Below are 27,384 nucleotides of genomic sequence, written 5' to 3' on the forward strand. Positions count from 1 at the left end.
GTGCAAGCTTTTCAGCGTCCTCTCTTAGTGAGGTCACATAGAATGTATTTCATTCCCCCAGCAACAAGTTATGACAACTTGTATGAAATGTTTTATACCAAGGAAGCTCACCTGAGGCTAGGAATTGAGGGTCTTTCTTGGGGGTCAGTCATGGAGGCATACAGTACTTGTGTGACTGATGGTGGTCACTAAAATTCCTGATGCCCATAAAGAAATCAGGTGTTCAACATACAGCACATCACTTATATAGTTTAGGCACAGTGAGCCTCTTTTCTCATTAAGGGAAAGTTTTGCCTGACAAGTTCCCAGATGACAGCCAGGGGCACCCCTTGCAGGTAGGTTTTTCTAAGTGTAGCAGCCTCAGGCCTGCTATGTCAACTTTTATCTACACATGCATAAAATATGTATGGTTTGTGACTGTACCCTATAAGTAAGTAGTTTCTTGGGTTATTTGAGCCAAGGTCTGTTGATTAAAGGTACAGGAACTATATATTTCAGAAGGGGCACTCTCTTGTAATTACGGGCATATGTCTCAAAGAGAGAAGCAGGCAAGAGGGAAGATAAACAGGAAGAACAGACCGATGGACCTGATGTTGAGGAGGTTTCAGGGAATTTGCCAAAGCAATTTATGTCATGAATGAAACCAACAGTAGAAGATTGTTTATCTTGGTACCTAAATAGCAGAACTATCAAGGTAATGAAATAATTTTTAAATGGTGTTATTAGTAAGCAGTTATTTTTACTAATGCCATTCTAATAACTGAAAAAGTATTTGCTCAGAGTGTGGTTCATGGTAAGTATGTCAGTTCCAGTGTTGCAAGTGGCTCTGAGCACTGTTGATACAGAATTCTAGTGCTTTTAAAAGTACAAACAGATGGTAAGGACCCATGAGGGGTGACAGTTCTTTCTCATTCTCATTGGTGGATAGCAACTATTTTCTTAATGTTTAAACTTCCATTAGTAACTTGATTTTTTAAATTGTTCTTACCTAATCACCTCAATGTGTTTTATTTTACTTTCGTTGAAGTAGACTACTTATCTTTTATGGCCTTTAAAAATCTGCTTTATTAAGATATAATCATGTTTGAAAATCTTCATCTTGTGAATAAGACATTTTCAGTTTTTCCTTCCCTGTCTCAGTACTTTCTTTTTCTTGTCTGACTGTGTTGGCCAGCACTGCCTGTGGCTCCTGGAGGAGCACTTCAGACATCCCTCCCTGCTTCATATCCACCAAGCCTCACACAAACATATTGCAGAGAGTGACCCAAGAAGCCACTGATCAAAAGTGACATTTCCTAAGGGTAACTTTACTTTCTATGTGAATATTGGTTATCTTCATAAGTGGTATAAAACATGCTAAAGAAGCATGCCATGAGAATTTGGTCATAGGAAATACAGATTCCACAGGAAGTAACTCTTATTCCTGAGGTAACTTCAGATAGGGCAGTCAGATACTCAGTACTGGACATTTGGGTTCCTTTCACTCTCTTCTCCCTAGGCCAACACGGGTCTCAGAGAGAATGAGTCATGATAGAACTTTCAAAAGAATTAGAAGTGCTCAGCCCCAAAGGTTGGAATTACCAGGACGAGGTGCTAACCATGTCATTTCAAATTATATTTTGGCATCTTGCATCCAACATAAAGTCGAATCTGCAGGAATGGTTTTTGCTGGCATCTGCTTTAGTTCTGAGAGCATTTGAGGCAGACTGAAAATAGCACCTTAACTGGGCCTTTGAGAATATGTGCAGTGTTCATTGACTCTTCTTTGGCACTCTAACTCCTGAAGAAAAATGTCCTGCTTTTGTTTCTTGAGCAAACCAAACACTTGTGTTTTCTTCCTCTTGTGATCGTGTGGGGCCACTTTGTGCCATATTAGAACTTTGTCTATCCTCAGTGCTGTATCCCAAAACAAGTACTATTTTTTAAAAAAGATTTTCCCTTTCTCAGGATTAATTCCTTGATTTTCTACACTATTAGCAACCTTCTTTAGGGATTGGAGGGAAAGTTTTAATTTAGGGATCTGACCTCTGTAACTTCCCAGAGTTCTTGATGTAGTTATGGAGATTGCCTGGTGATGCATACACATTTTTCATGGAATTAACTAATCAGTTAACCCCTCAAACATTTCTTGAGTGTTTAGAATGTGCTAGTCACTGAACATACAAAAATGAAAAAGTTCTGACTTCAAGGCCTTTTTTATTTTAATTTAATTTAATTTAATTTTATGGTTCAACTTGGGAAGATGAGTCCAGAAATCATTGTGAAAAAGGAAATTATGGGGAAGAATTGCTGGGGGCTTACTTAGTCAAGCATTGGAGGAAGTGGTAATATGGTAAAAGTTTTCACTATATTTCCTTAAAATTTTCTTTTGCATTTTAATAAATGAAGATTCCGTTTTTATTATATAATTTACTTTTGTAGACCTCATAGACCATCTATCTATGTTTTAATACAGACTTGTTGAATTGTATAATTTTTTAAAAATTGTATAATCTTAAACTATTGCTGATTTACTGTAGTGGCTACAAGTCAAAAACTGAATTAAGTGTTAATCAGCTTAATTAAGATATTCTTTTGTCTATCTGTCCTAAGATATACTAGATAAAATGTAGAATAAGATAAATTTATCCAGTTTGATTGTTCTGTTTCTATAGGCCTACCTCAATCTCACTGCCCTAATAAATGCCAGAAATGGGCATGTTTTCTGATCAAATTTGTTGCTCTGAGAGCACTACTGACTTCTGTGAAAGATGTAAAACTGGTGACTGTTATTTTGGGTTAATATGAATTTCAGTCTACTCATCAGTGTGCTAGAGAGATCTTTCCTGTGTGGGGGGGTGTATTTATATAAAGAGGATAGGTGGGAGTATAGGACCATTCATATGTTTATTGGTGGAATGCAGCATGGAGCATATTTAAAGGCTGGTATTTAAGTAGGAGTATCTCCAGTTATCAAGGAATATCTTGAAATTATCTAGAAAAAGTTTTAAAGAAAATTCATTTTCTTTGTCTTTAATTAAGATTGTATCATTTTAAATATTTTTAGTTCATGTGTATGGGAGGCAGAAAGCTGGGCATTATTCTTAGTGTTTTTTAGTTATCAGAAAGCTCACCACTGAAGTCCATGACCACAGTACCAGTCGTGAAGCCAACAGCTGTCTTTTCAAAAAAGATCTTTTTTCCCCTTCAACAAAGTAGCATTAAAAAAAATTGAAAGTGTGATCATTAAAATTTGAGATGAAACCATGTTAGAGACTTTATTCAATTTATTATTAATAAAGGAACAAGGAAGATGGCAAAGGTGGTTCAGAGAACATTTGAGGATCCAGATTTTTATAGGCATTTTGAATGAGTGTTAGAATAACAGCACTAGCTTAGATTTAGAAAGTCTGGCTTATTGTCTGACAGAGCAATACATGATAACCTTTAATGTTATATTTCCCATCAGAAATTATCTCTATCCCTACTGGTTAACAATCTGTAGGTTAATATGGAATTTTACTAAGTCTAGGATTTAAACAATGAGTTGAAGGTATACTTCATAACTGAATATTCATAACTGAATAATCCTTGGGAGTGCCTGTTAAATATTATCCTCATATAACATTAAAAGGACATGTCACTTATCCCTTCCTTTTTGCCTTCCATCCATGTTTTAAATAATCTTTAACATCCTGTATCTTGAAATTTTAAAATATGTATGTTTCAAAACATTAACTTTTAGATTCCAATTATAGTAACCCAATATCACTTGCAAGTAGCTAATGGAGAGGTTGCCAGACAAAAAATATTCTAGGTTTAACCAGTGGGAACAACATAACATGATTTTACAGGCCTGTTATGGCAAAGGTTAGAAAAGAAAAAAATGCTTATTCTGAGGATTTTTGATAGATTGAACATGAACTACTTGAATACAGGCTCTGTAGTTAGTTCTTACCCATTCAGTGTTAATCCCCAACATCTAGTTTAGCTGAAGTGTGGTGTTAAGAGAGTTAGGTCACTGAGACACAGTGACTGACCAAATGTTGGTAGTAATCTGTTAAACCTGTGGAAACTCCAGCTGTCTAACAGAAATTCCTTTGCATTGTGTGTTTGACCAGGTGAACAACAATTGTGTGCTGGCCCCAGGATGCCATTCAGACCTTCGGCCTGACTCTCAGGGCACAAGGCTCAGTACCTGCAGAAGCATTTTACTCACCTCATCTGGGCATGGGGACAACATGTCTTCGTACAGGAAGGCCACAAAAGAGTCTGGTAAATTCTCATGCCTCGCATACTTTGGGGGTGTGAGGAGCAGGAGGAAGAGAACATTGGTTCTCAGACTATGTATTGGGAACCATCTGTTAATTTGTTAACCTGCAGGTTTTGATTCACTGGGTCTGTGCGCGAACTCAAGATTGTGCTGTCTAACAAGCTGTCACACTTAAGAGTAGCGGTGACTAGAGACTTGTGTTTTATTTTACTCTTAACAAATAACATTTTTTCCAATTATGTAAATAATAATAAGTTACATATATAACATGTAATATATAATTTTTGTATAGTAATAAATATTATATATTTATTGCAGAGAATCTGGAAAACAAACAAGCACAAAAGCACAGAGAAGGTGGCTTTCAGTATATAATACTAACAGTGTTCTAATGAGATGCCACTATCTCCAGGTGACCCATACTGTCATCGTCTTGTCTCCAACGCTGGTAGCTTACTGTCATTTTTCAACATTTTTTTTATACCTTTCCTCTCTCTTTTTAAGTTCAGCTCAGCTGCTGCTCCCTCTTCTCTCCTGCCTTCCTTGTTCTCAGTGTTGCTCCCCACGCAGAGGGCTAAGCCAGAGCTCTGCAAAGGGCCGTCCTTGCTGGACTGCTTCTCTGGTCTTGCAGCTCTGACTCCAAAAGTCCTTCTGGTCCTGTCTACCTCTGAAAGAGCCAGAAGCAGCTTGCTGCTTCATTGTGATACTACTTACCCGAGCACATTTGTGGTCTCCAGTTTTTTTTTTTTTCCTTCCATTATAGACATTACTATTGACAACATGTTAATATTTATGGATTTTATACTTGTGCTAGATTCTTTCTTTAGGATAAATTCTCAGGATTGGGATCCTTGAGCTAATAGGTCCGAGTTTTGTGTTGCTTTTATTCTCTGTTGCCACCATTATTTTCCAGAAAATGTTAATCCTATTACCAGCAGTATGTTAGTTATACTGTAACCTCCCTTTGGAGTTATCACAGCCAAGAAGGTAATTTAGTTTTTATGAAATGATATTTTGAGCCTCCTTTTTCTTTCCATTTCTGTGATTACTCTTCAGGACTATTTATTTCATTTTATGTAACTTGATTTTTTTAAAAATCTGCTTACTGCTTTTTCCTTTTTGAGATTACAGTGTACTAACAGTTTATCCATTATTTTCTGAACTACTTAAGAATCTGATCAAATTATAGATTTTTACTGGAGTCTTTTAAAATATAATTTGAATCAGTTTCTTTCCTATTTTATGTCCCAAACACATCATTCCTTTATTTTAGGTTTCGTGAAAAGTACAAAAACAGCACACACAAAAAATAGTAGAGCCACTCATTTACTTAAGACCTTTGCAATTACTGTGCAAGTGACCAAACTGACTGGTTCCTTAAAATAAATTATTATGAAAGTAGCAGTTGTCATATTTTACTGGTAGAATGTTTTAGATTCTAAATACATGTGGCCTTTATAGCTTTGTTCTTTTATTGCCACCTAGTGAATGGTCTCTTTTCTCAAGGAAAGAGTGTGTTTTGCAAAATTGCTTTGCAAACCGTATAGATGGAAAGTCCACAATAAGAGAGAAAGAGAGAGCAAGAACCAAGTTACTTTGAATGAATTAAAATCTTTAGCCAGTGCCCAAATCACTTATTAGAAACATTTACAGTTTTTGTGGAATTTGTATTTTCTGGGCTTCCTTAAGGCTTTTTAAAGTATCTTTATTACAGTGCCTGTTTTATTGTCTCACATTATAGTTATTTTTATACTTCCCTATTGAAGGACAGACTTCTGGAGGGTAAAGTTTGAATCTTTCTTCCTCTTTGCTTAAGCACACTCGGCGCTTTGTATATTGTAGATATTTAATAATGTTTGTTGAGTTAAGCATTATTGCAGAGTTGCTTTTCATGATGGAAGAGAGAGAAGAGAAGAGGTACTACTGATCTGTAGTTTCTACAATACATTGTCCTTCAAGAAATGACAGATTAGCAGTTTTGACTTATGAAAAATTTCTATTACCAAACAGATCATTTGTGAGCCCCTAGGAGAGGATGAAATGATCTTTTAAGAACTGAGTTTTACTTAAAACAAGACAGGTTAAACCAGCTTCTAACTATAGTAGTCTGAGCAGCCCTGGATCAAGAAGAAGCTTTCCTCATCCTGATAGGGTAAATGTTCTTTTTCCTGGACACCCTAAGATTAGGATGACCCAAACCACCAAACGCCAGGAAATCTTTTTCTTGGAACATTTGATGGCCCTAAAGCCTCCCCTGGAATCCCATTGTGAAATGAGATAGGTGCTTGAACTTAGCAATGCTTGCTGATGTCAGAAGTCATCCCTTTTTTGATTCTGAAAGTGGTAGAATACTCAGGAGATTCAGTTACTAGATCAACTAGTTAACTAATTGCTTAGATGTCCTCTTGGCAAAGTCTTTGTGAAGATCCTCAGCCTTCTTCATGTTTTAGGCTCCTTAAAACTTAGCCACAGTAACCTGAAATTTTTGGTCATCTTGTTGCTTGAGGTCCAATAAAATTTGAATTATACAAAACCAGGTAGGATCTGAGATAGCTAGTCCAGGATTATGCTACTCTCTGTTAGTTCCTGAGAATCCTGGAAGAGATTCGTGAACAAGATGGTCAAAATAATAAGCAGAAAGAGCTCTGAGAAATTTAGCAACCCTTAGAAGAAATAAATATCAGAATTGAATACAAAATTGGCAAGGCAGGAAACAACAAATGTTGGAGAGGTTGTGGAGAAAGGGGAACCCTCTTACACTGTTGGTGGGAATGCAAGTTGGTGCAGCCACTTTGAAAAACAGTGTGGAGGTTCCTGAAAAAGTTAAAAATAGAGCTACCCTATGACCCAGCAATTGTACTAATGGGTATTTACCCCAAAGATACAGATGTAGTGAAAAGAAGGGCCATATGTACCTCAGTGTTCATAGCAGCAATGTCCACAATAACCAAACTGTGGAAAGAGCCAAGATGCCTTTCAACAGATGAATACATAAAGAAGGTGTGGTTGGTATACACAATGGAATATTACTCAGCATTCAGAAAGGATGAATGTTCATCATCATTAGCCATCAGGGAGATTCAAATTAAAACCACATTGAGATATCACCTTATACCAGGTTAGAATGGCCAAAATTAGCAAGACAGGAAACAACATGTGTTGGAGGGGATGTGGAGAAAGGGGAACCCTCTTACACTGTTGGTGGGAATGCAAGTTGGTGCAGCTACTTTGGAGAAGAGTGTGGAGATTCCTCAAGAAATTAAAAATAGAGCTTCCCTATGACCCTGCAATTGCACTCCTGGGTATTTACCCCAAAGATACAGATGTAGTGAATGTTTATAGCAGCAATGGCCACGGTCGTCAAACTGTGGAAAGAACCAAGATGCTCTTTAACGGACGAATGGATAAGGAAGATGTGGTCCATATACACTATGGAGTATTATGCCTCCATCAGAAAGGATGAATACCCAACTTTTGTAGCAACATGGACCGGACCGGAAGAGATTATGCTGAGTGAAATAAGTCAAGCAGAGAGAGTCAGTTATCATATGGTTTCACTTATTTGTGGAGCATAACAAATAGCATGGAGGATAAGGAGAGTTAGAGGGAAGGGAGTTGGGGGAAATTGGAAGGGGTGGTGAACCATGAGAGACTATGGATTCTGAAAAACAACCTGAGGGTTGGCGGGGGGTGGGAGGTTGGGGGAACCAGGTGGCGGGTATTAGAGAGGGTGAGGATTGCATGAAGCACTGGGTGTGGTGCAAAAACAGTGAATACGGTTATGCTGAAAATAAATTTAAAAAATGCAGATTCAAAAAAAAAAAAAGAAAGAAAGGACGAATACCCAACATTTTCATCAACATGGATGGAACTGGAGGGGATTATGCTAAGTGAAATAAGTCAAGCAGAGAAAGATAATTATCATATGGTTTCACTTATATGTGGAACATAAAAGAATAGCATGGAGGACATTAGGAGAAGGAAGGACAAAATGAAGGAGGGGAAAACAGAGGAGGAGACAAACCATGAGAGACTGTGGATCTGGGAAACAAACAGGAGAGTTTTAGCAGGGAGGGGGTGGGGGGATGGGTGAGCCTGGTCACGGATATTAAGGAGGACATGGATTTCATGGAGCACTGGGTTTTATATCCAAACAATGAATCATGGAGCACTACATCAAAAACAAATGATGTACTCTATGGTGACTAACATAAAATAAAAAAGAATATAAAGTTAGGTCTATTTTTCAGAAAATGGGATAAAGAGACAAAACAGATAAAAGATTAGATTAGAAGACGAATCCACGATAGCCTGTCTGTAACTAATAATAGGAGTTATGGAAAAATACAGTGATTGAGAAGTTACTTACTGAAGAAAAATTTCCAGATGGAAGGACATGAGTTTCTAGATTTGAGAGTAAGCTCAAGTACCAGCAAAACAAAAGGCAAAAGAGACACCACATCAAGGAACATTATTGTGAAATTTCTAAACACAGGGAGAAAATCCTAAACATTTCCAGTGAGGGAGAATGAAAGAGGTCACAGGTAAAGAAATGTACTCTCAATTATTATTAGCTTCTCAAATTATCTCAGTGGAAGCCACAAGAAAGGATTTTTCCGTCATCACATTTATTTTCAATGTGGAACAAGAAAGGAATTAGAGGGAGTGGAGTAAGGAACTAGGGTTGTCAGCCCTGGGGGAGAGAACTGAACAGTAGATGTTAAACCAGTGAGCCAATGTGCCAAGAGCTATTGTGAAGGGACGCATTCTGTGGTGCTCCAAAGTGCAGGGGTGGAGTCAGAGATTACACGGGGAGACTGGCCCAATGTGCTAATGGCTTGTGCTAGTCCATGATTAAATCGTGATTGTCTGAGACAAGCCTATCCAAGTTTGAGTAGAATCATATAAGTCAATCTCTTTTAGAGATTGCTAGATTTTGAAGTATAAAATCTAACTAGACCACGGGAAGACCATGATTATGACGATAAAACAGATTAGTAGAGAGGAAGCCGTCTGGTATAGGCACAAAAAATGGGTCAGTAAATCTTGCAGGTTTTTTTTTTTTTTAGTTTAAAGAAAGTTAACAGAGCCCTGCATTTCTTTAAAGGTTATTTAAAAAGTACGGTCTAGTAAACTTGAAGGTTCTTCATTTATTCAAATCAAATTTTGAAAGCTCCTGATTGACCATAGACACAATCCCTTTTTATTCTAAAGGTCAAAATCATATATTCTTGAAAAATCACTCTGCGTTCAAGTGTCACTTCATTTAACTACATTGTATTAGCAGAAACACAAACAGAGAAAAACTCTGTCTCAGATAATTTATTCAACTCATTAAATAATCAAGGAGTAGTGCTGGTTGAAAGAACATTTTGAGGAACAAGGTATATACTGTCTTAGGGAAGGCATTTTGAAACAAGTTTGCTGAATTAGAAGTTAAAGTGATTAATGTTCTACAGGGCATCAAAACCATATCCTTTTCGGTCAGACAGTCATCTTAACAAAATGATATCATTAAAATAATAACTTTACTTCTGATATAAATATATGACCTGCAGTTTTGGTTATTTGATTATTATTTATAACTAATTGTGTTATACCTCACAAACTGTTTTAACTCAGAGCTTTATCAAGTTTGAAAGCCTTTGAAAGGGCAGAGGATAGAAATCAGGGGAGATCAGGATAATCTCTTAGATTTCCATTTTATGAATGTCAGAATTTATTAATTGTCCCAAAACTGAAGGACATTTTGTTTTTCTCCCCAATTTTTATTTTTCCAAACAGTACTACAGTGACATCCTGATCTTTGATTAATATTTGTATGTGTGAGTATTTCTGTATGAGAAATATATAGAGGAGGAATTTCTGGTTAAATTTTGTGCACATTTAAAGGGTATTGATACTGTTTCAATTTAATTTCCCTTTAGCCTATTTCCCTAAATCCTCATCAATAGTGAATTTTATCCATTTTAATAATTTTTCCCAACTGTTGAGTTAAAGTGATATCACACTATTTTAATGTATGCCTTCCTGAATGCTAGCAAGGTTGTTATCTCTTTTATTAGGCTATTTACATTTCATCTGAATTTTCTGTTTTTGTCTTTTTTTATTGTTTTAAAAATGAGTTTACTATAGGGTATATGTATTGCAGGTATCTTTTCCCACTCTATGGTTTGCTTTTTGACTTAAATTTTCCTAAAAGTTATGAATGTATATATGTATGTATGTAATCTCTCCACCCCATGTGAGGCTTGAACTCATGACCCAGAGATCAAAACTCATATGCTCTTCCAACTGAGCTAGCCAAGTGCTAAGTGTCACTGTCTTTTTACTTCATGGTAAAAATGGTATCTTTTGATGAAGAGAAATTCTTAATTTTAAGGATGTCCAATTTTTCATTGTTTTCCTTTATGGCTAGTGTTTGTTTAAGAAATATTTACTTTCTCAAGGTGATGAAGATATTTTCCTCTAAAAGCTTATTTAACTGCTCAGATTTAGATCTATGATCCTTCTGGAATGAGTTTTGAGTATGGATATTTAATTGAACTGGTACCTGGTATTCAAATACATTTTTAAAAATATGTTCACGAGGGGTATTGGTATTTTACTACTTTTGTAGTAGGGTTATTTATTTATTTATTTATTTAAGAACTTTATTTATTTATTTGGCAGAGAGAGATCACAAGTAGGCAGAGAGGCAGGCAGAGAGAGAGGAAGGGAAGCAGGCCCCTGCTGAGCAGAGAGACCGATGTGGGACTCGATCCCAGGACCCTGAGATCATGACCTGAGCCGAAGGCAGTGTCTTAACCCACTGAGCCACCCAGGCGCACCCCTGTAGTAGGGTTTTTGATAGCAGGGTAATTCTGATGTTTTCAAATGTTTTTGAGAAGTATTCTGTGTTCCTTTATTTTCTGGACTACTTTGTGTGGAATTGGTATTATTTATCCTGAAATACTTGGTGTAAGTGAAGTCATAGAGCCTTAAAAGTTATTTGGATGTCTTTTGCAAGGTTTTTGACCCAAATTTTCAACTTCTTTATTTGGATTTTCTATTTCTTATTGTGTCTCTTTTTAAAATTTGTGACTTTTCACTGATGAAAGAAATCAAAGAAGGCATAAATGAATGGAAAGTTATCCCATGTTCATGGACTGAAAGAATTAAAATTGTTAAAAATGTGTTTACTAGCAAAGTCATCACAGATTCAATGTAATCTCTATTGACATTTGAATGGCACTTTTTACAGAAGTAGAAAAATTTACATGGCAATACAAAAGACCATCACACTTTATATTTCAAGCTGTATTATAAAGATATAGCTATCAAAACATTATGGTACTGGCATGAAAACAGATACATAGACCAATGGAACAGAACTGAGAGCCCAGAAATAAATTTGTATATGTAGTCAGCAGTATTTGACATGAGAGCTACAAATACTCAATGGAGATAAGACAGTCTCTTGCATAAATGGTACTGGGAAAATTAAATATGCAAAAAAAGGAAGCTACACACATACACACACAGGAATGTTATTCAGCCAAAACAAAGAAGGAGATCCTGCTATTTGCAACAACATGGGTAGATGCTGAGGGCATCATGCTAAATGAAATAAATCAGAGAGCAAAAGGTAATACTGTATGGTCTCGCTGATATGTGGAATCTAAAACAAAAAACAAAAAACAAAACACAAAATCATAGAAAAAGAGATTAGATTTGTAGTTACCAGAAGTGGAGGGATGGATTGAAGGGGGGAATTGGAAGAAGATAGTCGAAAGGTGCGCACTTCCAGTTATAAGATAAATAAGTGCTATGGATGTCATGTACAACATGATGTCTATCTGATTATCACTGCTGTATGGTATGCATGAAATTTGTTAAGAGAATCTATATGAAATGATGAAGAGTAACTAACCGTATATAATGCTGCATGTTGATTACATCTGAATAAAATGGGGAATTGACCAGTGAATGAGTGGATAAACAATATGTGGTATATTCATAAAATGGCATATTACTTAACCTTGAAAAGGAAGGAAATCCTGTCACATGCAACAACATGGATGGACCTTGAGGTTATTATGCTAAGTAAAATAAGCCAGTCACAAAAAGATAAATACCATATGATTCCATTTATGTGAGGTATTTAAAATGGTCAAATTCATAGAAACAGGAAGTAGAATGGTGGTTACTGGGTGCTGGGGGGAGTGGGATAAATGGAATTACTTAATGTTTAAATTTCAGATTTGCAAGATGAAAAAGTTCTGGAGATCTGTTTCATAACAATATGCATATAGTTAACTCTACTGAACTATATACTTAAAAATGGTTAAGATGGGTTATATGTTTTCTACCACAATAAAAGAAAAAATGGAGGGAGTGCTAAGGTTGGAAACTTACTATTTTGTACCCATTACAGAAGACTGAATCAAGCAAAAAGCAGCAATAGATGCTAAATATAGGTGAAAATTTCAATGAAGAGCAGGATGTGTGTGGTCACAAAATGTCTCCCTATAGATTGTGCATTAATTGCAAGATAGGAGAACAATTGGACTTCAATCAGTGGTCAGAATTCATGCCAGTAATGAGGGAGAGAAGGACAGTGTAAGGTTTCAGATGTAAAATGCTGAGAAAGGAGCCTCACCTATGTGGTATTCCAGTCGAGAATGCATAATCTGAATTTAATCGTGAGGAGACCTTGGACAAAACAGAAATAAGGAGGATTCTATTAAAAACAATGGAACAGAGGGATTATATTCTATTAAAATGTGCACATCCAAAAATTAAAAAATATTTGGGTCTTTGAAGAAATTTATTTCCCTAAATTGATAATTTTGTTGACATAAAAACTATTTTAGAGTAATTTTTGATTTACAGACATATTATGAAGATAGTACAGAACATCCACAATACCCTTCATCCATTTTCCCTGTTGTTATCATCTCATATTATCAGGGTTCATTTGTCAAAATCGACCTTAAAGAAACTGGCCTTGGCATATAAGTATTTACTACATTCCAGACTTTATTTGAATTTCGCCTTTTTATCCCCATTCATTTTCTCTTCTGTTCCAGGATCCAGCACAGGATATCACATTGCATTTAGTCAGTATGTCTCCCCAGTTTCTTCTGGTCTGTGTCAGTTTCTCAGTCTTTCCTTGTTTTTTTGTGACCTTGACAGGTTGAATAGTGGCCAGGTATCCTGTGGAATGGCCCCCAATTTACAGTTGTCTGATTTTTTTTTTTTTTTTTAATGATTAGACTAGAGTTACAGGTTTGGGGATGGAATACCACAGAATTGAAGTGCTCTTCTTGTCACATCATCTCAGGAGGCACATGACATCCACTTTATACCACTGAAACTCTTTAACGGTCATCATTTGGTTAAGGTGGTATTTGCCAGAGGTGTTTTCTCTGCTGTAAAGTTACTGTATTTCCCTTTTATCACTCTTTGGAACTGAATTACTAAGTGTAGTCTGCCCTCTGGGTGGGGAAGTGACCAAGAATTAAACTCTACCTATTGGAGGAGGGAGTATATATACATTTTGGAGCTTTTCCTGTAAAGAAGGTTTGTTATCATCCCCTACTTATTTATTTGATCATTAGTTTATATGAGTATAAACTCATATTTATTTTATGCTTCATTATAATCCAGTTGTTACTTATTTTAGTGTTCAAAATTGTTCTAGTCCTGGCCCTTGGAAGGACTTTCAGATTGACTCCTCTGTCCTGTCCTTTCATGTTCCCCATCCTTTAGTTTTTTTGAGCACTTTGCTACTTTACTGCATTATAAGGTACTCCAGGCTTATCTTGAGTTTTTCTGGCCAGGCCCTAGATTCAGTCACTTCTAGAAAGAGATTTGTTTTACTGGAGAACAGTATTTAGAAATCAAGATCTGGACACTGGCTTGTTTGTTACTACAGTAGTATCATTGTTTCTGGACCCTGGATTTTTTTTTTTTAATAGACAGAAAAATAATCACATGGTTTAATGGAATAAATCTTGAAAAATGTAAATGAACAGTGAATTCTTGAAATGTTAACAGTCATAACAAACTTTAAATGCTGAGCCCATGTGAAGCACTGTACTGAGTGTTTCAGGTGTAATACCTCAGCTGATCATCATAATGTCCTTATGACACAGGCACTGTTGGTATTTCTGTTCTATAGATGATGAAACTGAGACACAGAGAAATTAGGGAACTTGGCCAAATCGTGTGCCACAAAAATGACAGAACTGGGATCAAAGAGGTGAAATTCAAGTGTGATATATGACACTTGGACATTACTGATCGGATAAATTCAAGAGAAAGCTGTTGAGAAATTATTAGGATTAATCAAACAGTGAATTTTGAGGAAATACAGTTTATCAGGGTTTTTTATGTCCATCATGTTTTTTTTTCTGTGTATTAAGAATTACTTGCATAACTGTAAACATTTTTCCTCCTGTTTCTAAAATTTTGTAGTTTAGCTATTAGGTTTATATCTCTGATTTACTCCTTTTTTTAATGGGGTAATATAAGGATTGAGGGTTTTTTTTCCCCCCATGTTATTTCAGCATCAGTTTTTGAAACATCTCTCTTTTCTCCATTAAGTTACCTAGGTACCCCTGGGGATAAAAATATATGTTTATAAAAAATAAAAAATTATATTAAAAAATCATTGAATATATATCTTTGTAGAATTGCATGTGGACTTTTTATTCTGTTCCATTGCTTTATACTTCTGTCCTTATTCCAGAGTCCTAGTATCTTAATTATTATAGCTCTGTAATAAGTCTAGAAATTAAGTGGTAAAGTCTTTTGGTGTTGTTCTTTTTCAAAATTGTTGTTGCTGTCCAAGGCCCTTGGCATTCTATATACATTTTAGAATTAGCTTGTCAGTTTCTACAGAGAACCCCTAATGGGATTTTGATTGAGATCACTGTGGGGGTATTTGACATTGAATATGTCATTCATTCATCGAATATTTGCAATATCAAATCTTCGAATGCAAAGACAATATGTATTTCTCCATTTATTCGGGTATTTTAAAATTTCTTTCAGCAATGCTTTGCAGGGTGTTTTTTTAAAATTTTTTTATTTTTTATAAACATATATTTTTATTTGGGAGAAAGAAAGAGCTGGAGCCGTGGAGCAGAGGGAGAAGGAGAAGCAGACTTCGCATTAAGCAGGGAGCTCAACTTGAGGCTTGATCCTAGGACCCCGGGATCATGACCTGAGCCAAAGTCAGACACTTAACTGACTGAGTCAACCATGTGCCCCAATGTTTTGTAGTTTCCAGTGTATAGGTCTTAAGCATGTTTCAAGTATTTCAGGTTTCTTATATTATTAAATTTTTTAATTGTGATTTTTAGATTGTTCCTTGCTTACACATAGAAATACTGCTGATTTTGTATTCTGACTGCATATCTCACAACCTTGCTAAGTTTATTTATAATTTCTAACAGCTTTTTAAAATAGATTCCTCATGATTTTTTGTATATACAATCATACTATCTTTGAATAAGAGTTTCATACATCTTCTTTAGCAATCTTTTTGTCTTCTTTTTCTTGCCTAACAGCACTGGCTAATACTTCCAATATGTTGTTGTTGAAAGGATGTATTAAGGACAGACATCTTTCAGTTGTTCCAGATCTTAGAGAGACAGAGTTCAGGCTTTCACTCTTAGGAATGCTGTTAACCATAGGATTTTTTGTAGATACTCTTTATCGGGTTGAGAGGTTTCTCTTCGATTCATAGTCTGCTGAAGGTTTTTTTTTTTTTTTTTGTAAATAGGAATTTTATTTTGTTAAATTCTTTTCTGCATCTATTGAATGATTGTTTTTCTTCATTTTGAGTGTATTCCTACAGTTACTTATACAGATTGTTCTTGAAGTGTTAGCTTACTTTATATTTTTGGATAAATTTCATATGGTCACAATATACCACCCTTTCTATGTATTTCTGGATTTGATTTAACATATTTTGTTAAGGACTTTTGCATTTTTATTCATGAAAGGATGTTTATCTGTAATTTTCTTCTAATATCTTTGATATTGGTATCAAGGTAGTTGTTAGGAACTGCAGAGTGTTCTGAAGTTCACAAGTTGAAACCCTCACCCCCAGAGTGATTGTGTTTGGAGACAGGGCCTTTAGAGAGCGTATGAAGGTTAAGTGACATCATACAGGTGGGGCCATAATCAAATTGGACAAGTATCCTTCTAAGAAGAGGAGAAGACACGAGGGATATGCATGCACAGAGAAGAGGCCATGTGAGGACACAACAAGAAGGTAGTCAGGGAGAAATGACTTAGGAGAAACCAAAACTGCTGGCACCTTGATCTTGGACTTTCAATCTCCAGAGCTGTAAGAAAATTGAATTTCTATCGTTAAGCCACTTTGTGCTATTTGTTATCACAGACCTAGTAGATGAATACAATAGTGTTTATGGCCTCTTCAGTTTTTATGTCTCCTCTCGTCAGCTTTACGGCTAATTGTTGTAGAAGCAGTGTTTTTCCTTAATGTTTTGTAGAATTTGCTAGTGAAGCTCTTCAGATCTGATGTTTCTTTGGGGGAGGATTTTAAATTATGAATTCACTTTCTTTAAACGATATAGGGCTATTCATATTATCTAGTTCTTCTTGAATGAACTATGGTAGATTTTTGTCTCTCAAATTATTTGTTCATTTCATCTAAGTTGTCAAACATGACATTAAGTTACCTGTATCCTTTAGCACACTTTACATTCTTATAGAAAATATGGTGTCATCCTCCCTTTCATTCCTCGGGTTGTTAGCTTGTTTCTTCTCTCTTTTATTTTTTGATGCATCTGAAGATTAACCAATTTTATTGATCTTTTCCATGAACCAAACGTTGGCACAGTTGATTATTTTTCTCTCAGTGATTTCTGTTTTTACCACCATTTCCATTCTTCTGCTTCTTTGAATTTGCTCTTCTTTTCTAATTCCATAAGGCAGAAGTTTAGATAGTTGGATTTTACCATAAGGTAGAATTTTAGATAGTTTGGATTTCTACTTTCCTCATACAAGTATCCAATGCTGTACATTTCTATAAAACATTCCTTTGGCTTCATCCTTAAAATTTCAATATGCTGTTTTTATTTACCCTCAGGAAGTTTAAGAAGTTTTCTAGATTCTCTTGTGACTTATTTTGACTCACAGGTTAAAAAATTTGTTGTAAAGTTTCCAGATATTTGGAGATTTCCCATATATCTTAATATTATAAATTTCTAATTTAGTTCCATTGTGATCTGAGAATATTTGTAGGATGTATTTTATAATTTATATGATAAGCTCTGGGTGATTTCATAGCTTGTAAATTTATTGAGAATTATTTTATAGCTCAGTGTATAATCCTTGAAAATGTTCCATGCATACTTCAATATATATTCTGTTGTTTTTAGGTGAAGTGTTTTGCGCTTTTAAATTAGGACAGTATGAATTATAGTGTGTTTCAAATCTTCCAAGGCTTCACTGATTTTTTTTTCTTTTATGTCAGTTGCTGAAAGAAAGTTTTGTGGATATGTGTCTTTCTCTTTTCAGTTCTGTTAGCTTTTATTTCATATTAATCTGGGTTTTTGCTATGAGTTGAATATAGATTTTGAATTGCTGTTTTTCTAATAAATCAGCCTCTGTCATTATGTAATATCATCTTTATCACTGATAATGCTCTTTAATCTGAGGTCTACTTCATCTAATGCTAATCTAGCCATTCTAACTTTTTCTTGACTAATGTTAGCAATATCTTTCTCCCTCTTTTTTCTTTTAAAGTTTGCTGACTTTCTGTTCAGTCTTGCCCCACTCCCCCATCATGTGCTTCATTTTTGGATCATTTCATTGCTGTATGTTGACATACACTGGTCTTTTCTTCTCTACTGTCTCATCTGTTGTTAGTTCTATCCAGTACATATATTATGTATTTCATCACTAGAAATTCCATTTGGGTTTAATTTTTACAGTTTCTATTTCTCTTCTCATTATGTTTTATTTTACTTCCTTGAGTGCCTTCATACAAGTTATACTAGCTTGTTAAATCTTCTTGTTTATAAATTTCATCATCTATTCTTTCTAAGTATATTTCTATTGATTGACTTTTCTGGTCATAGGACATATTTTCCTCCTCCTGTGCATCCCTGTTAATTGTTTACTGGATGCCGGGTGTTGCAATTTTTTTTTTTTTTTTTTTTTTTTGCAAATTTTTGGATGCTGGATTTCTTTTTAAATTCCTCTAAGAAAGTGTTGGTATTTTCTGCCTTGAAGTTGTATTATTACTTGAAGTTCAAATTGAACTTGATTCTTTTTGAAGCTTGCTATTAAGCTTCTTAAAGATGGTGCAAGGAAGCCTTTATTCTGGGGATAATTTAGTTTTGCTAAGAAGTGTGTGTTCTGTGAACCCTCCCCAGAGTCCCATGTATTGTGAGATATCCTCATTCTGGATTATAAGAACACAAACTTTTTCTAGCTCTTACTAATCTCTGCTGCTTTCCAGTGATTTTCCTTGATGTCAGGAATTGTCCTACATATAAGCAGACCCATATTCTGCAAAGGGTAAGAGAGGATTTCTTTGCAAATGTTCAGATTTTCTTGTTTTGTATAGCTACCTCCTCCCTTGACATTCTACCCTGCAAATTCTACTTGCCACAGTCTCTCTGAGCTTTGATCTCTTTCTCTGCAGCTCAGTGAGATCACTTGACTCTCTTTCAATTCTCTCCCTGAGCTATGACCTGGAAACTCCCTGTGGTCTGGAGGCAATCATAAGGCTCACCTCATTTGTTTCCCCTCTCTCTGAGATCATAATCTATTGTGCAATGCCTGAAAATTGTTGTTTCAATGTATTTTGTCCTATTTTCTAGTTGTGATTAAGTGATAAATTCCCCATAGACAGAAGTGAACATCAGCGTAGGTTACTTAAATTTTCATTTGTTTATTAGGTGACATTGGATTTTTAAAATACATTTATTGACCTGTAGGTTTTCTTCTTCTGTGAGTTGCTTGTATATAATTCTTACAGGCATTTAAAAACAGAATTGCCACCTTAGCATATAAAGCTCCTTTTTAAGTTCACAGAATTCCCTGTTCTTTGAATCTTAGTGTGAAGCAATAGTGGCAGTAACATTTAATGTCAAGGATTATGGGAGGATATGGTACAGTTTTAACATCAGTAACAGGAGTGAGTGTTAGATACGCACCTTCAGCATTCAGGAGACCCATGTCTCTTTGCTCAGCTTTTTTGGTGGTTAGAGGAATTGCCCAGAGGACATGCCATAAATTTTACTTATTCTCAAATCAGCAGTAGTTGGAGGTTGTTATTTCCTACTAAGAATAGCAGCTAGTTTAATATACTTGACTCATTTTTCCCCCCATTGGCTTGTCTTGCTGAATTTCAGGAATTCTCTATATGTCCTAGATGCATATCACTTCTTCCTAGTGAATACTTTTTTCTTTTTGAACCCTATTGATGTACCTTTTCCCCCCATTTCTTTTAAAGATTTTGTTTTTAAGTAATCTCTACAACCAACCTGGGGCTCAGATGTACAACCCTGAGATCAAGGGTCACATGTTCTTCCAACTGAACCAGCCAGGCACCCCTACTGACAGTGTCTTTTTTTTTTTTTGACAGTGCCTTTTAATTAATATTCAAATTTATCAATATTTTCTTCTGTAAGTTGTAAGTTGTGCTTTTGTAATTAGAAAATCTATTCCTACCCTGAGAGAATAAAAGTAGCTTTTTTTTTTTTTTGTATACTATCATCTTTGGTCTTATCAGGCTCTGAGATAGGGATATATATATATATATTTTTTTTTTTTTTTCTAGCAGGAAAGCCAGTTGTCCCAACAGTATTTATTTTATGTTTTCCCTCTGATCTGCAGTGCCACCACTATCTAAGAGTAAATTCTCTTAGGTACTTGAGTTTGTTTAAGAATCCCTATTCTCTTTTCTTCCTCTATTTTCTACTCCTACACCAGTGCACACTGTTGATTACTTTAACTTATAATCAGTATTGACATCTGATAGGGCAAATGCCCCAATCTGTTTTCCTTGTCCAAGTTGTCTTTGCTGTTCTTGGACTTGTATTCTCTAGTTTGTCTATACACACACACACACGCACGCACACTGCACACATCCTGCTTAAATTTTGATTAGATTTGCATTAAATCTGTGGATTAATTTAGAAACTATTTACCATTATTATGATACTCAGTTTTCTTCTGTATAAATATGGGTGCTACTTTTTGTAAACTTCCGTAAGATTTTGCAATTTTTACTATTTATTTTTGCTTTATTTCTAGTTACCTTTTATTTTTATTTCTATTGTAAATGATACATTTTCTTTTGTTGCAATATTTAGTTGGTTATTGTTGGTTTATGGAATGTTTCTAATTTGTTGTATCAGCTATCCTGTCTGAAGTTTTTATTATTTCTAGTAATATGATACAGAGTCTCTTTAATTTTCTATGTATTTGCAAATATGATTTACTTGCTTTGTTTCCAATTCTTAAGGTTTTTTTTTTTTTCTTTCTTCTTTTGTTTTATTGCTTGGGCCCTGTATATTATACAACATTAAATAAGGGTGGGGGTAGCAGGCATTTTATGTTTTTCTTAAAAAATGAGACTGTGTCTAAGTTTTACCTTTAAGCTTAATGTTAGCTCAGTATTTTAAATAACATTTTCAATAAGTTAAAATAGTTCTATTCTACCTTGAAAGGCTGTTAAATTTTTCAAATGATTTTTCTTTCTATGTTCAGATAATAATATGATTTCTGTCCTTTATTGACATTTGTTATATAGCAAAGGACACTGATAGATTTTTATGATACTGGTCATAATTTGAAATCTCTTGATAAATCTAACTGAATCTACACTTTCTTCCATTGCACCATTTAGTAATACGGTACTTAGGATTTCTGCATTGATGTCCATTTTTAAGTTTGGCTTATAGTTTTTCTTGTATTTTACATCTTTTGTTCTCATGTAAGGATTTTACTGACATTTTAGTATAAATTACATAATTTTACATTAAAAAATTCTCTAAAATACTATAAGAAAGAAATTTTGTTCATTGAAAATTTGATAAAATCTCATCTGGACGCATCTTTGGGCCCATGTCTGTTACCTCCTGGGGATGAGATTTTAAGTTATTGGTTTAAATTTTTAAGTGCTTGTTATACTATTCATGCTTTCTACATATTCTTAGGTAGATTCAGATGATTTACAATTCTCTGAAGAAGTTTCCATTTCATCAAATTTGTCTAATGGTACTTCTAAAAATGATAGTTGGGTCTGTGGCTGTGCCCTTTTCCCTTCTTAGTATTAAGTAAATTGGTTAGTGAAAGATGTTTGTGTATTTTTAAGTCTTTTGTCAAAGAACTAGTCTTTGATTTTGTTGGTCTGTTGTTTTAAATTATTTTCTATAAGATGTATTTCTTTATGATGTCTTTCTACTTTTGGGGGGGTTACCTCAATTTTACTTGGACTTTATGATTGACTATAAAACTCATTTTTGTCCATATTTTTCTGCTTTTGTTATAAATGTATTTAAAACTATACATTTCTGCTTTAAACACTGCTTTAGCTAACTTTCACGTTAGTTTTGATATATTGGGTTTTCATTGATATTTCATAATATGTACATATAAAATTAACTTATATTATAATAGTTCACAATTATTGTCTTTTTTAACACATTAGTGAATGACCAGTTTTACTTCCAAAGTATATGTTTACTATTTTTTTTACTATATTTGTATTGTTGACATACTATAACTATATTGTATTGTTAACATACCATGTCACAAAATTTCTAAATCATAATATTGAGGGCTGCCATGATATAAGAAACAGTACTTTGAATGCTCAGTTTTAAGATCAGAGAAAAATATCTCCTTTGGCTTCTATATGAAATAGTCTGTGCAGTTAAAGTAATAGGGTAATGATCCTATAATAAAACAGCAATGGCTTTCCTACAGAGAATTCATATTATATTCTTCAATAAAGCTTGAAATGAATTTCTGTATACATCAACACATTGCTAATTTATTATTAAAAATTCAAGAAGTTAAAGTGAGACTTATGTAACACACCATTCTTTTTAAATTAATGGATTAATTTTTATATTTCTTTTCAGTGTAACAGCATTCATTGTTTTTGCACCACAACCAATACTCACTGCCATACGTGCCCTCCATAATACCCACAACCTGGTTCCCCCAACCTTCCACCCCCCGCCCCTTCAAAACCCTCAGATTGTTTTACAGAGTCCATAGTCTTTCATGGTTCACCTCCCCTTCCAATTTCCCTCAACTCCCTTCTCCTCTCCATCTCCCCTTGTCCTCCATGCTATTTGTTATACTCCACAAATAAGGGAAACCATATGATGATTGACTCTCTCTGCTTGACTTATTTCACTCAGCATAATCTCTTCCAGTCCCGTCCATGTTGATACAAAAGTTGGGTATTCCTCCTTTCTGATGGAGGCATAATATTCCATAGTGTATATGGATCACATCTTCCTTATCCACTCATCCATTGAAGGGCATCTTGGTTCTTTCCACAGTTTAGTGACCATGGCCATTGCTGCTATAAACATTGGGGTACAGATGGCCCTTCTTTTCACTACATCTGTATCTTTGGGGTAAATACCTAGTAGTGCAATTGCAGGGTCATAGGGAAGCTCTATTCTTAATTTCTTGAGGAATCTCCATACTGTTTTCCAAAGTGGCTGCACCAACTTGCATTCCCACCAGCAGTGTAAGAAAGTTCCCCTTTCTCCACATCCTCTCCAACACATGTTGTTTCCTGTCTTGCTAATTTTGGCCATTCTAACTGGTGTAAGGTGGTATCTCAATGTGGTTTTAATTTGAATCTCCCTGATGGTTGGTGATGATGAATATTTTTTCATGTGTCTGATAGCCATTTGTATGTCTTCATTGGAGGAGTGTCTGTTCATATCTTCTTCCCATTTTTTTTGTATGATTGTCTGTTTTGTGTGTGTTGAGTTTGAGGAGTTATTTATAGATCCTGGATATCAACCTTTTGTTTCTACTGTCATTTACAAGTATCTTCTCCCATTCCGTGGGTTGCCTCTTTGCTTTGTTGACTGTTTCCTTTGCTGTGCAGAAGCTTTTGATTTTGATGAAGTCCCAAAAGTTCATCTTCGCTTTTGTTTCCTTTGCCTTTGGAGACATATCTTGAAAGAAGTTGCTGTGGCTGATATTGATGGATTCCTGTCTCATGTTGAGGTCTTTTATCCAAGCTGACACTGCAGGAAATATTAAGGGGGGTTCTATCAAAGAGGAAAAATCCTAAGAATAGCATTGAACAGAACTATAGAGACAATCTACAGAAAGACTTCAAACGTAACACGATGTCAGTAAAAACGTATCAATCAATAATCACTCTCAATGTGAATGGCCTAAATGTGCCCATAAAATGATACAGGGTTGCAGATTGGGTAAAACGACAGGACCCATCCATATGTTGTCTACAAGAGATCCATTTTGAACCTAAAGATACACCCAGACTGAAAGTGAAGGGATGGAGAAGCATCTTTCATGCCAATGGACCTCAAAAGAAGGCTGGGGTAGCGATTCTCATATCAGATAAATTAGATTTTAAACTAAAGACTGTAGTCAGAGATACAAAAGGACACTACATAATTCTTAAACGGACTATCCACCAAGATGATCTAACAATTGTAAATATCTATGCCCCCACTATGGGAGCAGCCAATTACATAAGACAACTGTTAATCAAGATAAAGAGTCATATTGATATGAATACATTAATAGTAGGAGATCTTAACATGCCTCTCTCAGAAATAGATCATCGAAGCAGAAAATCAATAAAGAAACAAGAGCATTGAATGAAACATTAGATCAGATGTACCTCATAGATATATACAGAACATTCCACCCTAAAACAACAGAACACTCATTCTTCTCAAGTGCACATGGAACCTTCTCAAGAATAGACCAATACTGGGTCACAAATCAGGACTCAACTGATACCAAAAGACTGAGATTATTCCCTGCATAACCTCAGATCACAGTGCTTTGAAACTGGAGCTCAATCACAAGGAAAAGTTTGGAAGGAACTCAAACACCTGGAAGCTAAAGACCAATGGTTTCACTTATTTTTGGAGCATAACCAATAGCATGGAGGACATGGGGAGTTAGAGAGGAGAAGAGAGTTGGGGGAAATTGGAAGGGGGAGGTGAACCATGAGAGACTATGGACTCTGAAAAACAATCTGAGGGTTTTGAAGGGGCAGGGGGTGGGAGGTTGGGGTACCAGGTGATGGGTATTATAGAGGGCACAGATTGCATGGAGCGCTGGGTGTGGTGCAAAAATAATGAAGACTGTTATGCTGAAAATAAATAAAAAATAAATTAAAAAAATAAAAAATAAATAAAATTAAAAAATAATAATCTTGGAGGAAAAAAAGATGATCACATCATTTTTATTCTTTATTTTGTTAATATGCTGTATCGCTTTGGTCCATGTGCACCTGTGAACCATCATTGCATTCCTGGAATAAATCCCACTTGATCATAGTAAAAAAAAGAAAAAAAAAAAAGAATGCTTGCATCAACCAGGAGATCAAAGAAGAACTTAAACAATTCATGGAAACCAATGAGAATGAAGACACTTAGGTCCAAACCTATGGGATACAGCAAAGGTGGTCCTAAGTAGGAAGTACATAGCCATCCAAGTCTCCCTCAAAAAAATTGAAAAATCCAGAATACACCAACGTCTCTACACCTTAAAGAACTGGAGAATCAACAACAAATCAAACCAACTCCACACATAAGAAGGGAAATAATCAAGATTAGAGCATAGATCAATGAGGTTATAACCAGAGATACAGTAGAACATATCAATGAAACTAGAAGCTGGCTTTTTCAAAGAATAAGATCAATAAACCATTGGCCACACTAATCCAAAAGAAAAGAGAGAAAGCCCAAATTAATAAAATTATGAATAAAAAGGGAGAGATCACAACTAACACCAAGGAAGTAGAAACAATCATCAGAAGTTATTATCAACAGTTATATGCCAATAAGCTAAGCAAACTAGATGAAATGGATGCATTCCTGGAAAACTATAAACTCCCAAAATTAAACCAGGAAGAAATTGACAACCTGAATAGACCGATATCTAGTAACAAGATTGAAGCAGTGATCAAAAACCTCCCAAAAAACAAGAGCCCAGGACCTGATGGATTCCCTGGGGAATTCTACCAAACTTTCAAAGAAGAAATAGCACCTATTTTCCTGAAGCTGTTTCAAAAAATTGAAGCAGAAGGAAAATTTCCAGACTCTTTCTATGAAGCCATCATTACCCTGATCCCCAAACCAGGCAAAGACCCTACCAAAAAGGAGAATTTCAGACCAATATCACTGATGAATATGGATGCTAAGATTCTCAACAAGATCCTAGCAAACAGGATCCAACAGCACATCAAAAAGATTATCCACCATGACCAGGTGGGATTCATCCCTGGGCTACAAGCATGGTTCAACATTCACAAATCAATCAGTGTGATAGAACAAATTAATAAGAGAAGAGAAAAGAACCACATGGCCCTCTCAATTGATGCAGAAAAAGCATTTGACAAAATCCAGCATCCGTTCCTGATTAAAACACTTCAAAGTATAGGGATAGAGGGAACATTCCTGAACTTCATAAAATCTATGAAAGACCCACAGCAAATATCATCCTCAATGGGAAAAAGCTTGCAGCCTTCCCATTGAGATCAGGAACACTACAAAGATGCCCACTCTCACCATTATTGTTCAACATAGTATTAGAAGTCCTAGCAACAGCAATCAGACAACAAAGAGAAATAAAATGTATCCAAATTGACAATGAAGAAGTCAAACTCTCTCTCTTCGCAGATGACATGATTCTTTATATGGAAAACCCAAAAGATTCTACCCCCAAACTACTAGAACTTCTTTTTTTATTTTTTATTATTTTTTATAAACATATATTTTTATCCCCAGGGGTACAGGTCTGTGAATCACCAGGTTTACACACTTCACAGCACTCACCAAATCACATACCCTCCCCAATGTCCATAATCCCACCCCCTTCTCCCAAACCCCCTCCCCCCGGCAACCCTCAGTTTGTTTTGTGAGATTAAGAGTCACTTATGGTTTGTCTCCCTCCCAATCCCATCTTGTTTCATTGATTCTTCTTCTACCCACTTAAGCCTCCATGTTGCATCACCACTTCCTCATATCAGGGAGATCATATGATAGTTGTCTTTCTCTGCTTGACTTATTTCGCTAAGCATGATACGCTCTAGCATCCATGTTGTTGCAAATGGCAAGATTTCATTTCTTTTGATGGCTGCATAGTATTCCATTGTGTATATATACCACATCTTCTTGATCCATTCATCTGTTGATGGACATCTAGGTTCTTTCCATAGTTTGGCTATTGTGGACATTGCTGCTATAAACATTCGGGTGCATGTGTCCCTTTGGATCACTACATTTGTATCCTTAGGGTAAATACCCAATAGTGCAATTGCTGGGTCATAGGGCAGTTCTATTTTCAACATTTTGAGGAACCTCCATGCTGTTTTCCAGAGTGGCTGCACCAGCTTGCATTCCCACCAACAGTGTAGGAGGGTTCCCCTTCTCCGCATCCGCATCCTCGCCAGCATCTGTCATTTCCTGACTTGTTGATTTTAGCCATTCTGACTGGTGTGAGGTGATATCTCATTGTGGTTTTGATTTGTATTTCCCTGATGCCGAGTGATATGGAGCACTTTTTCATGTGTCTGTTCGCCATCTGGATGTCTTCTTTGCAGAAATATCTGTTCATGTCTTCTGCCCATTTCTTGATTGGATTATTTGTTCTTTGGGTGTTGAGTTTGCTAAGTTCTTTATAGATTCTGGACACTAGTCCTTTATCTGATATGTCGTTTGCAAATATCTTCTCCCATTCTGTCAGTTGTCTTTTGATTTTGTTAACTGTTTCCTTTGCTGTGCAAAAGCTTTTGATCTTGATGAAATCCCAGTAGTTCATTTTTTCCCTTGCTTCCCTTGCCTTTTGCGTTGTTCCTAGGAAGATGTTGCTGCGGCAGAGGGCGAAGAGGTTGCTGCCCGTGTTCTCCTCAAGGATTT

The 27,384-nt window shown here is 35.6% G+C and overlaps 1 protein-coding gene across 4 annotated transcripts in view; it reads left to right on the top strand.

Moving 5' to 3' along the window:
* The window catches only part of FRMPD2 (FERM and PDZ domain containing 2), a 219,170-nt gene that overhangs the window by 119,862 nt on the left and 71,924 nt on the right, over positions 1-27,384 (top strand). For 2 of the 4 annotated variants that reach the window (XM_013063166.2, XM_013063170.2), the window contains exon 2: positions 4,101-4,254. In XM_013063166.2, the coding sequence (XP_012918620.1) occupies positions 4,221-4,254 (34 nt within the window). In that variant the 5' untranslated portion in view covers positions 4,101-4,220. Of the gene's footprint in view, positions 1-1,174; positions 1,302-4,100; positions 4,256-27,384 lie in introns of those variants that run through there. The other 2 variants (XM_045068704.1, XM_045068702.1) reach the window with 2 other exon arrangements.

The sequence above is a fragment of the Mustela putorius genome, unplaced genomic scaffold (genome assembly GCF_011764305.1).
Source record: "Mustela putorius furo isolate JIRA1106 unplaced genomic scaffold, ASM1176430v1.1 tig00003909_pilon_pilon_pilon, whole genome shotgun sequence".
Taxonomy (NCBI): Eukaryota; Metazoa; Chordata; class Mammalia; order Carnivora; family Mustelidae; genus Mustela; species Mustela putorius.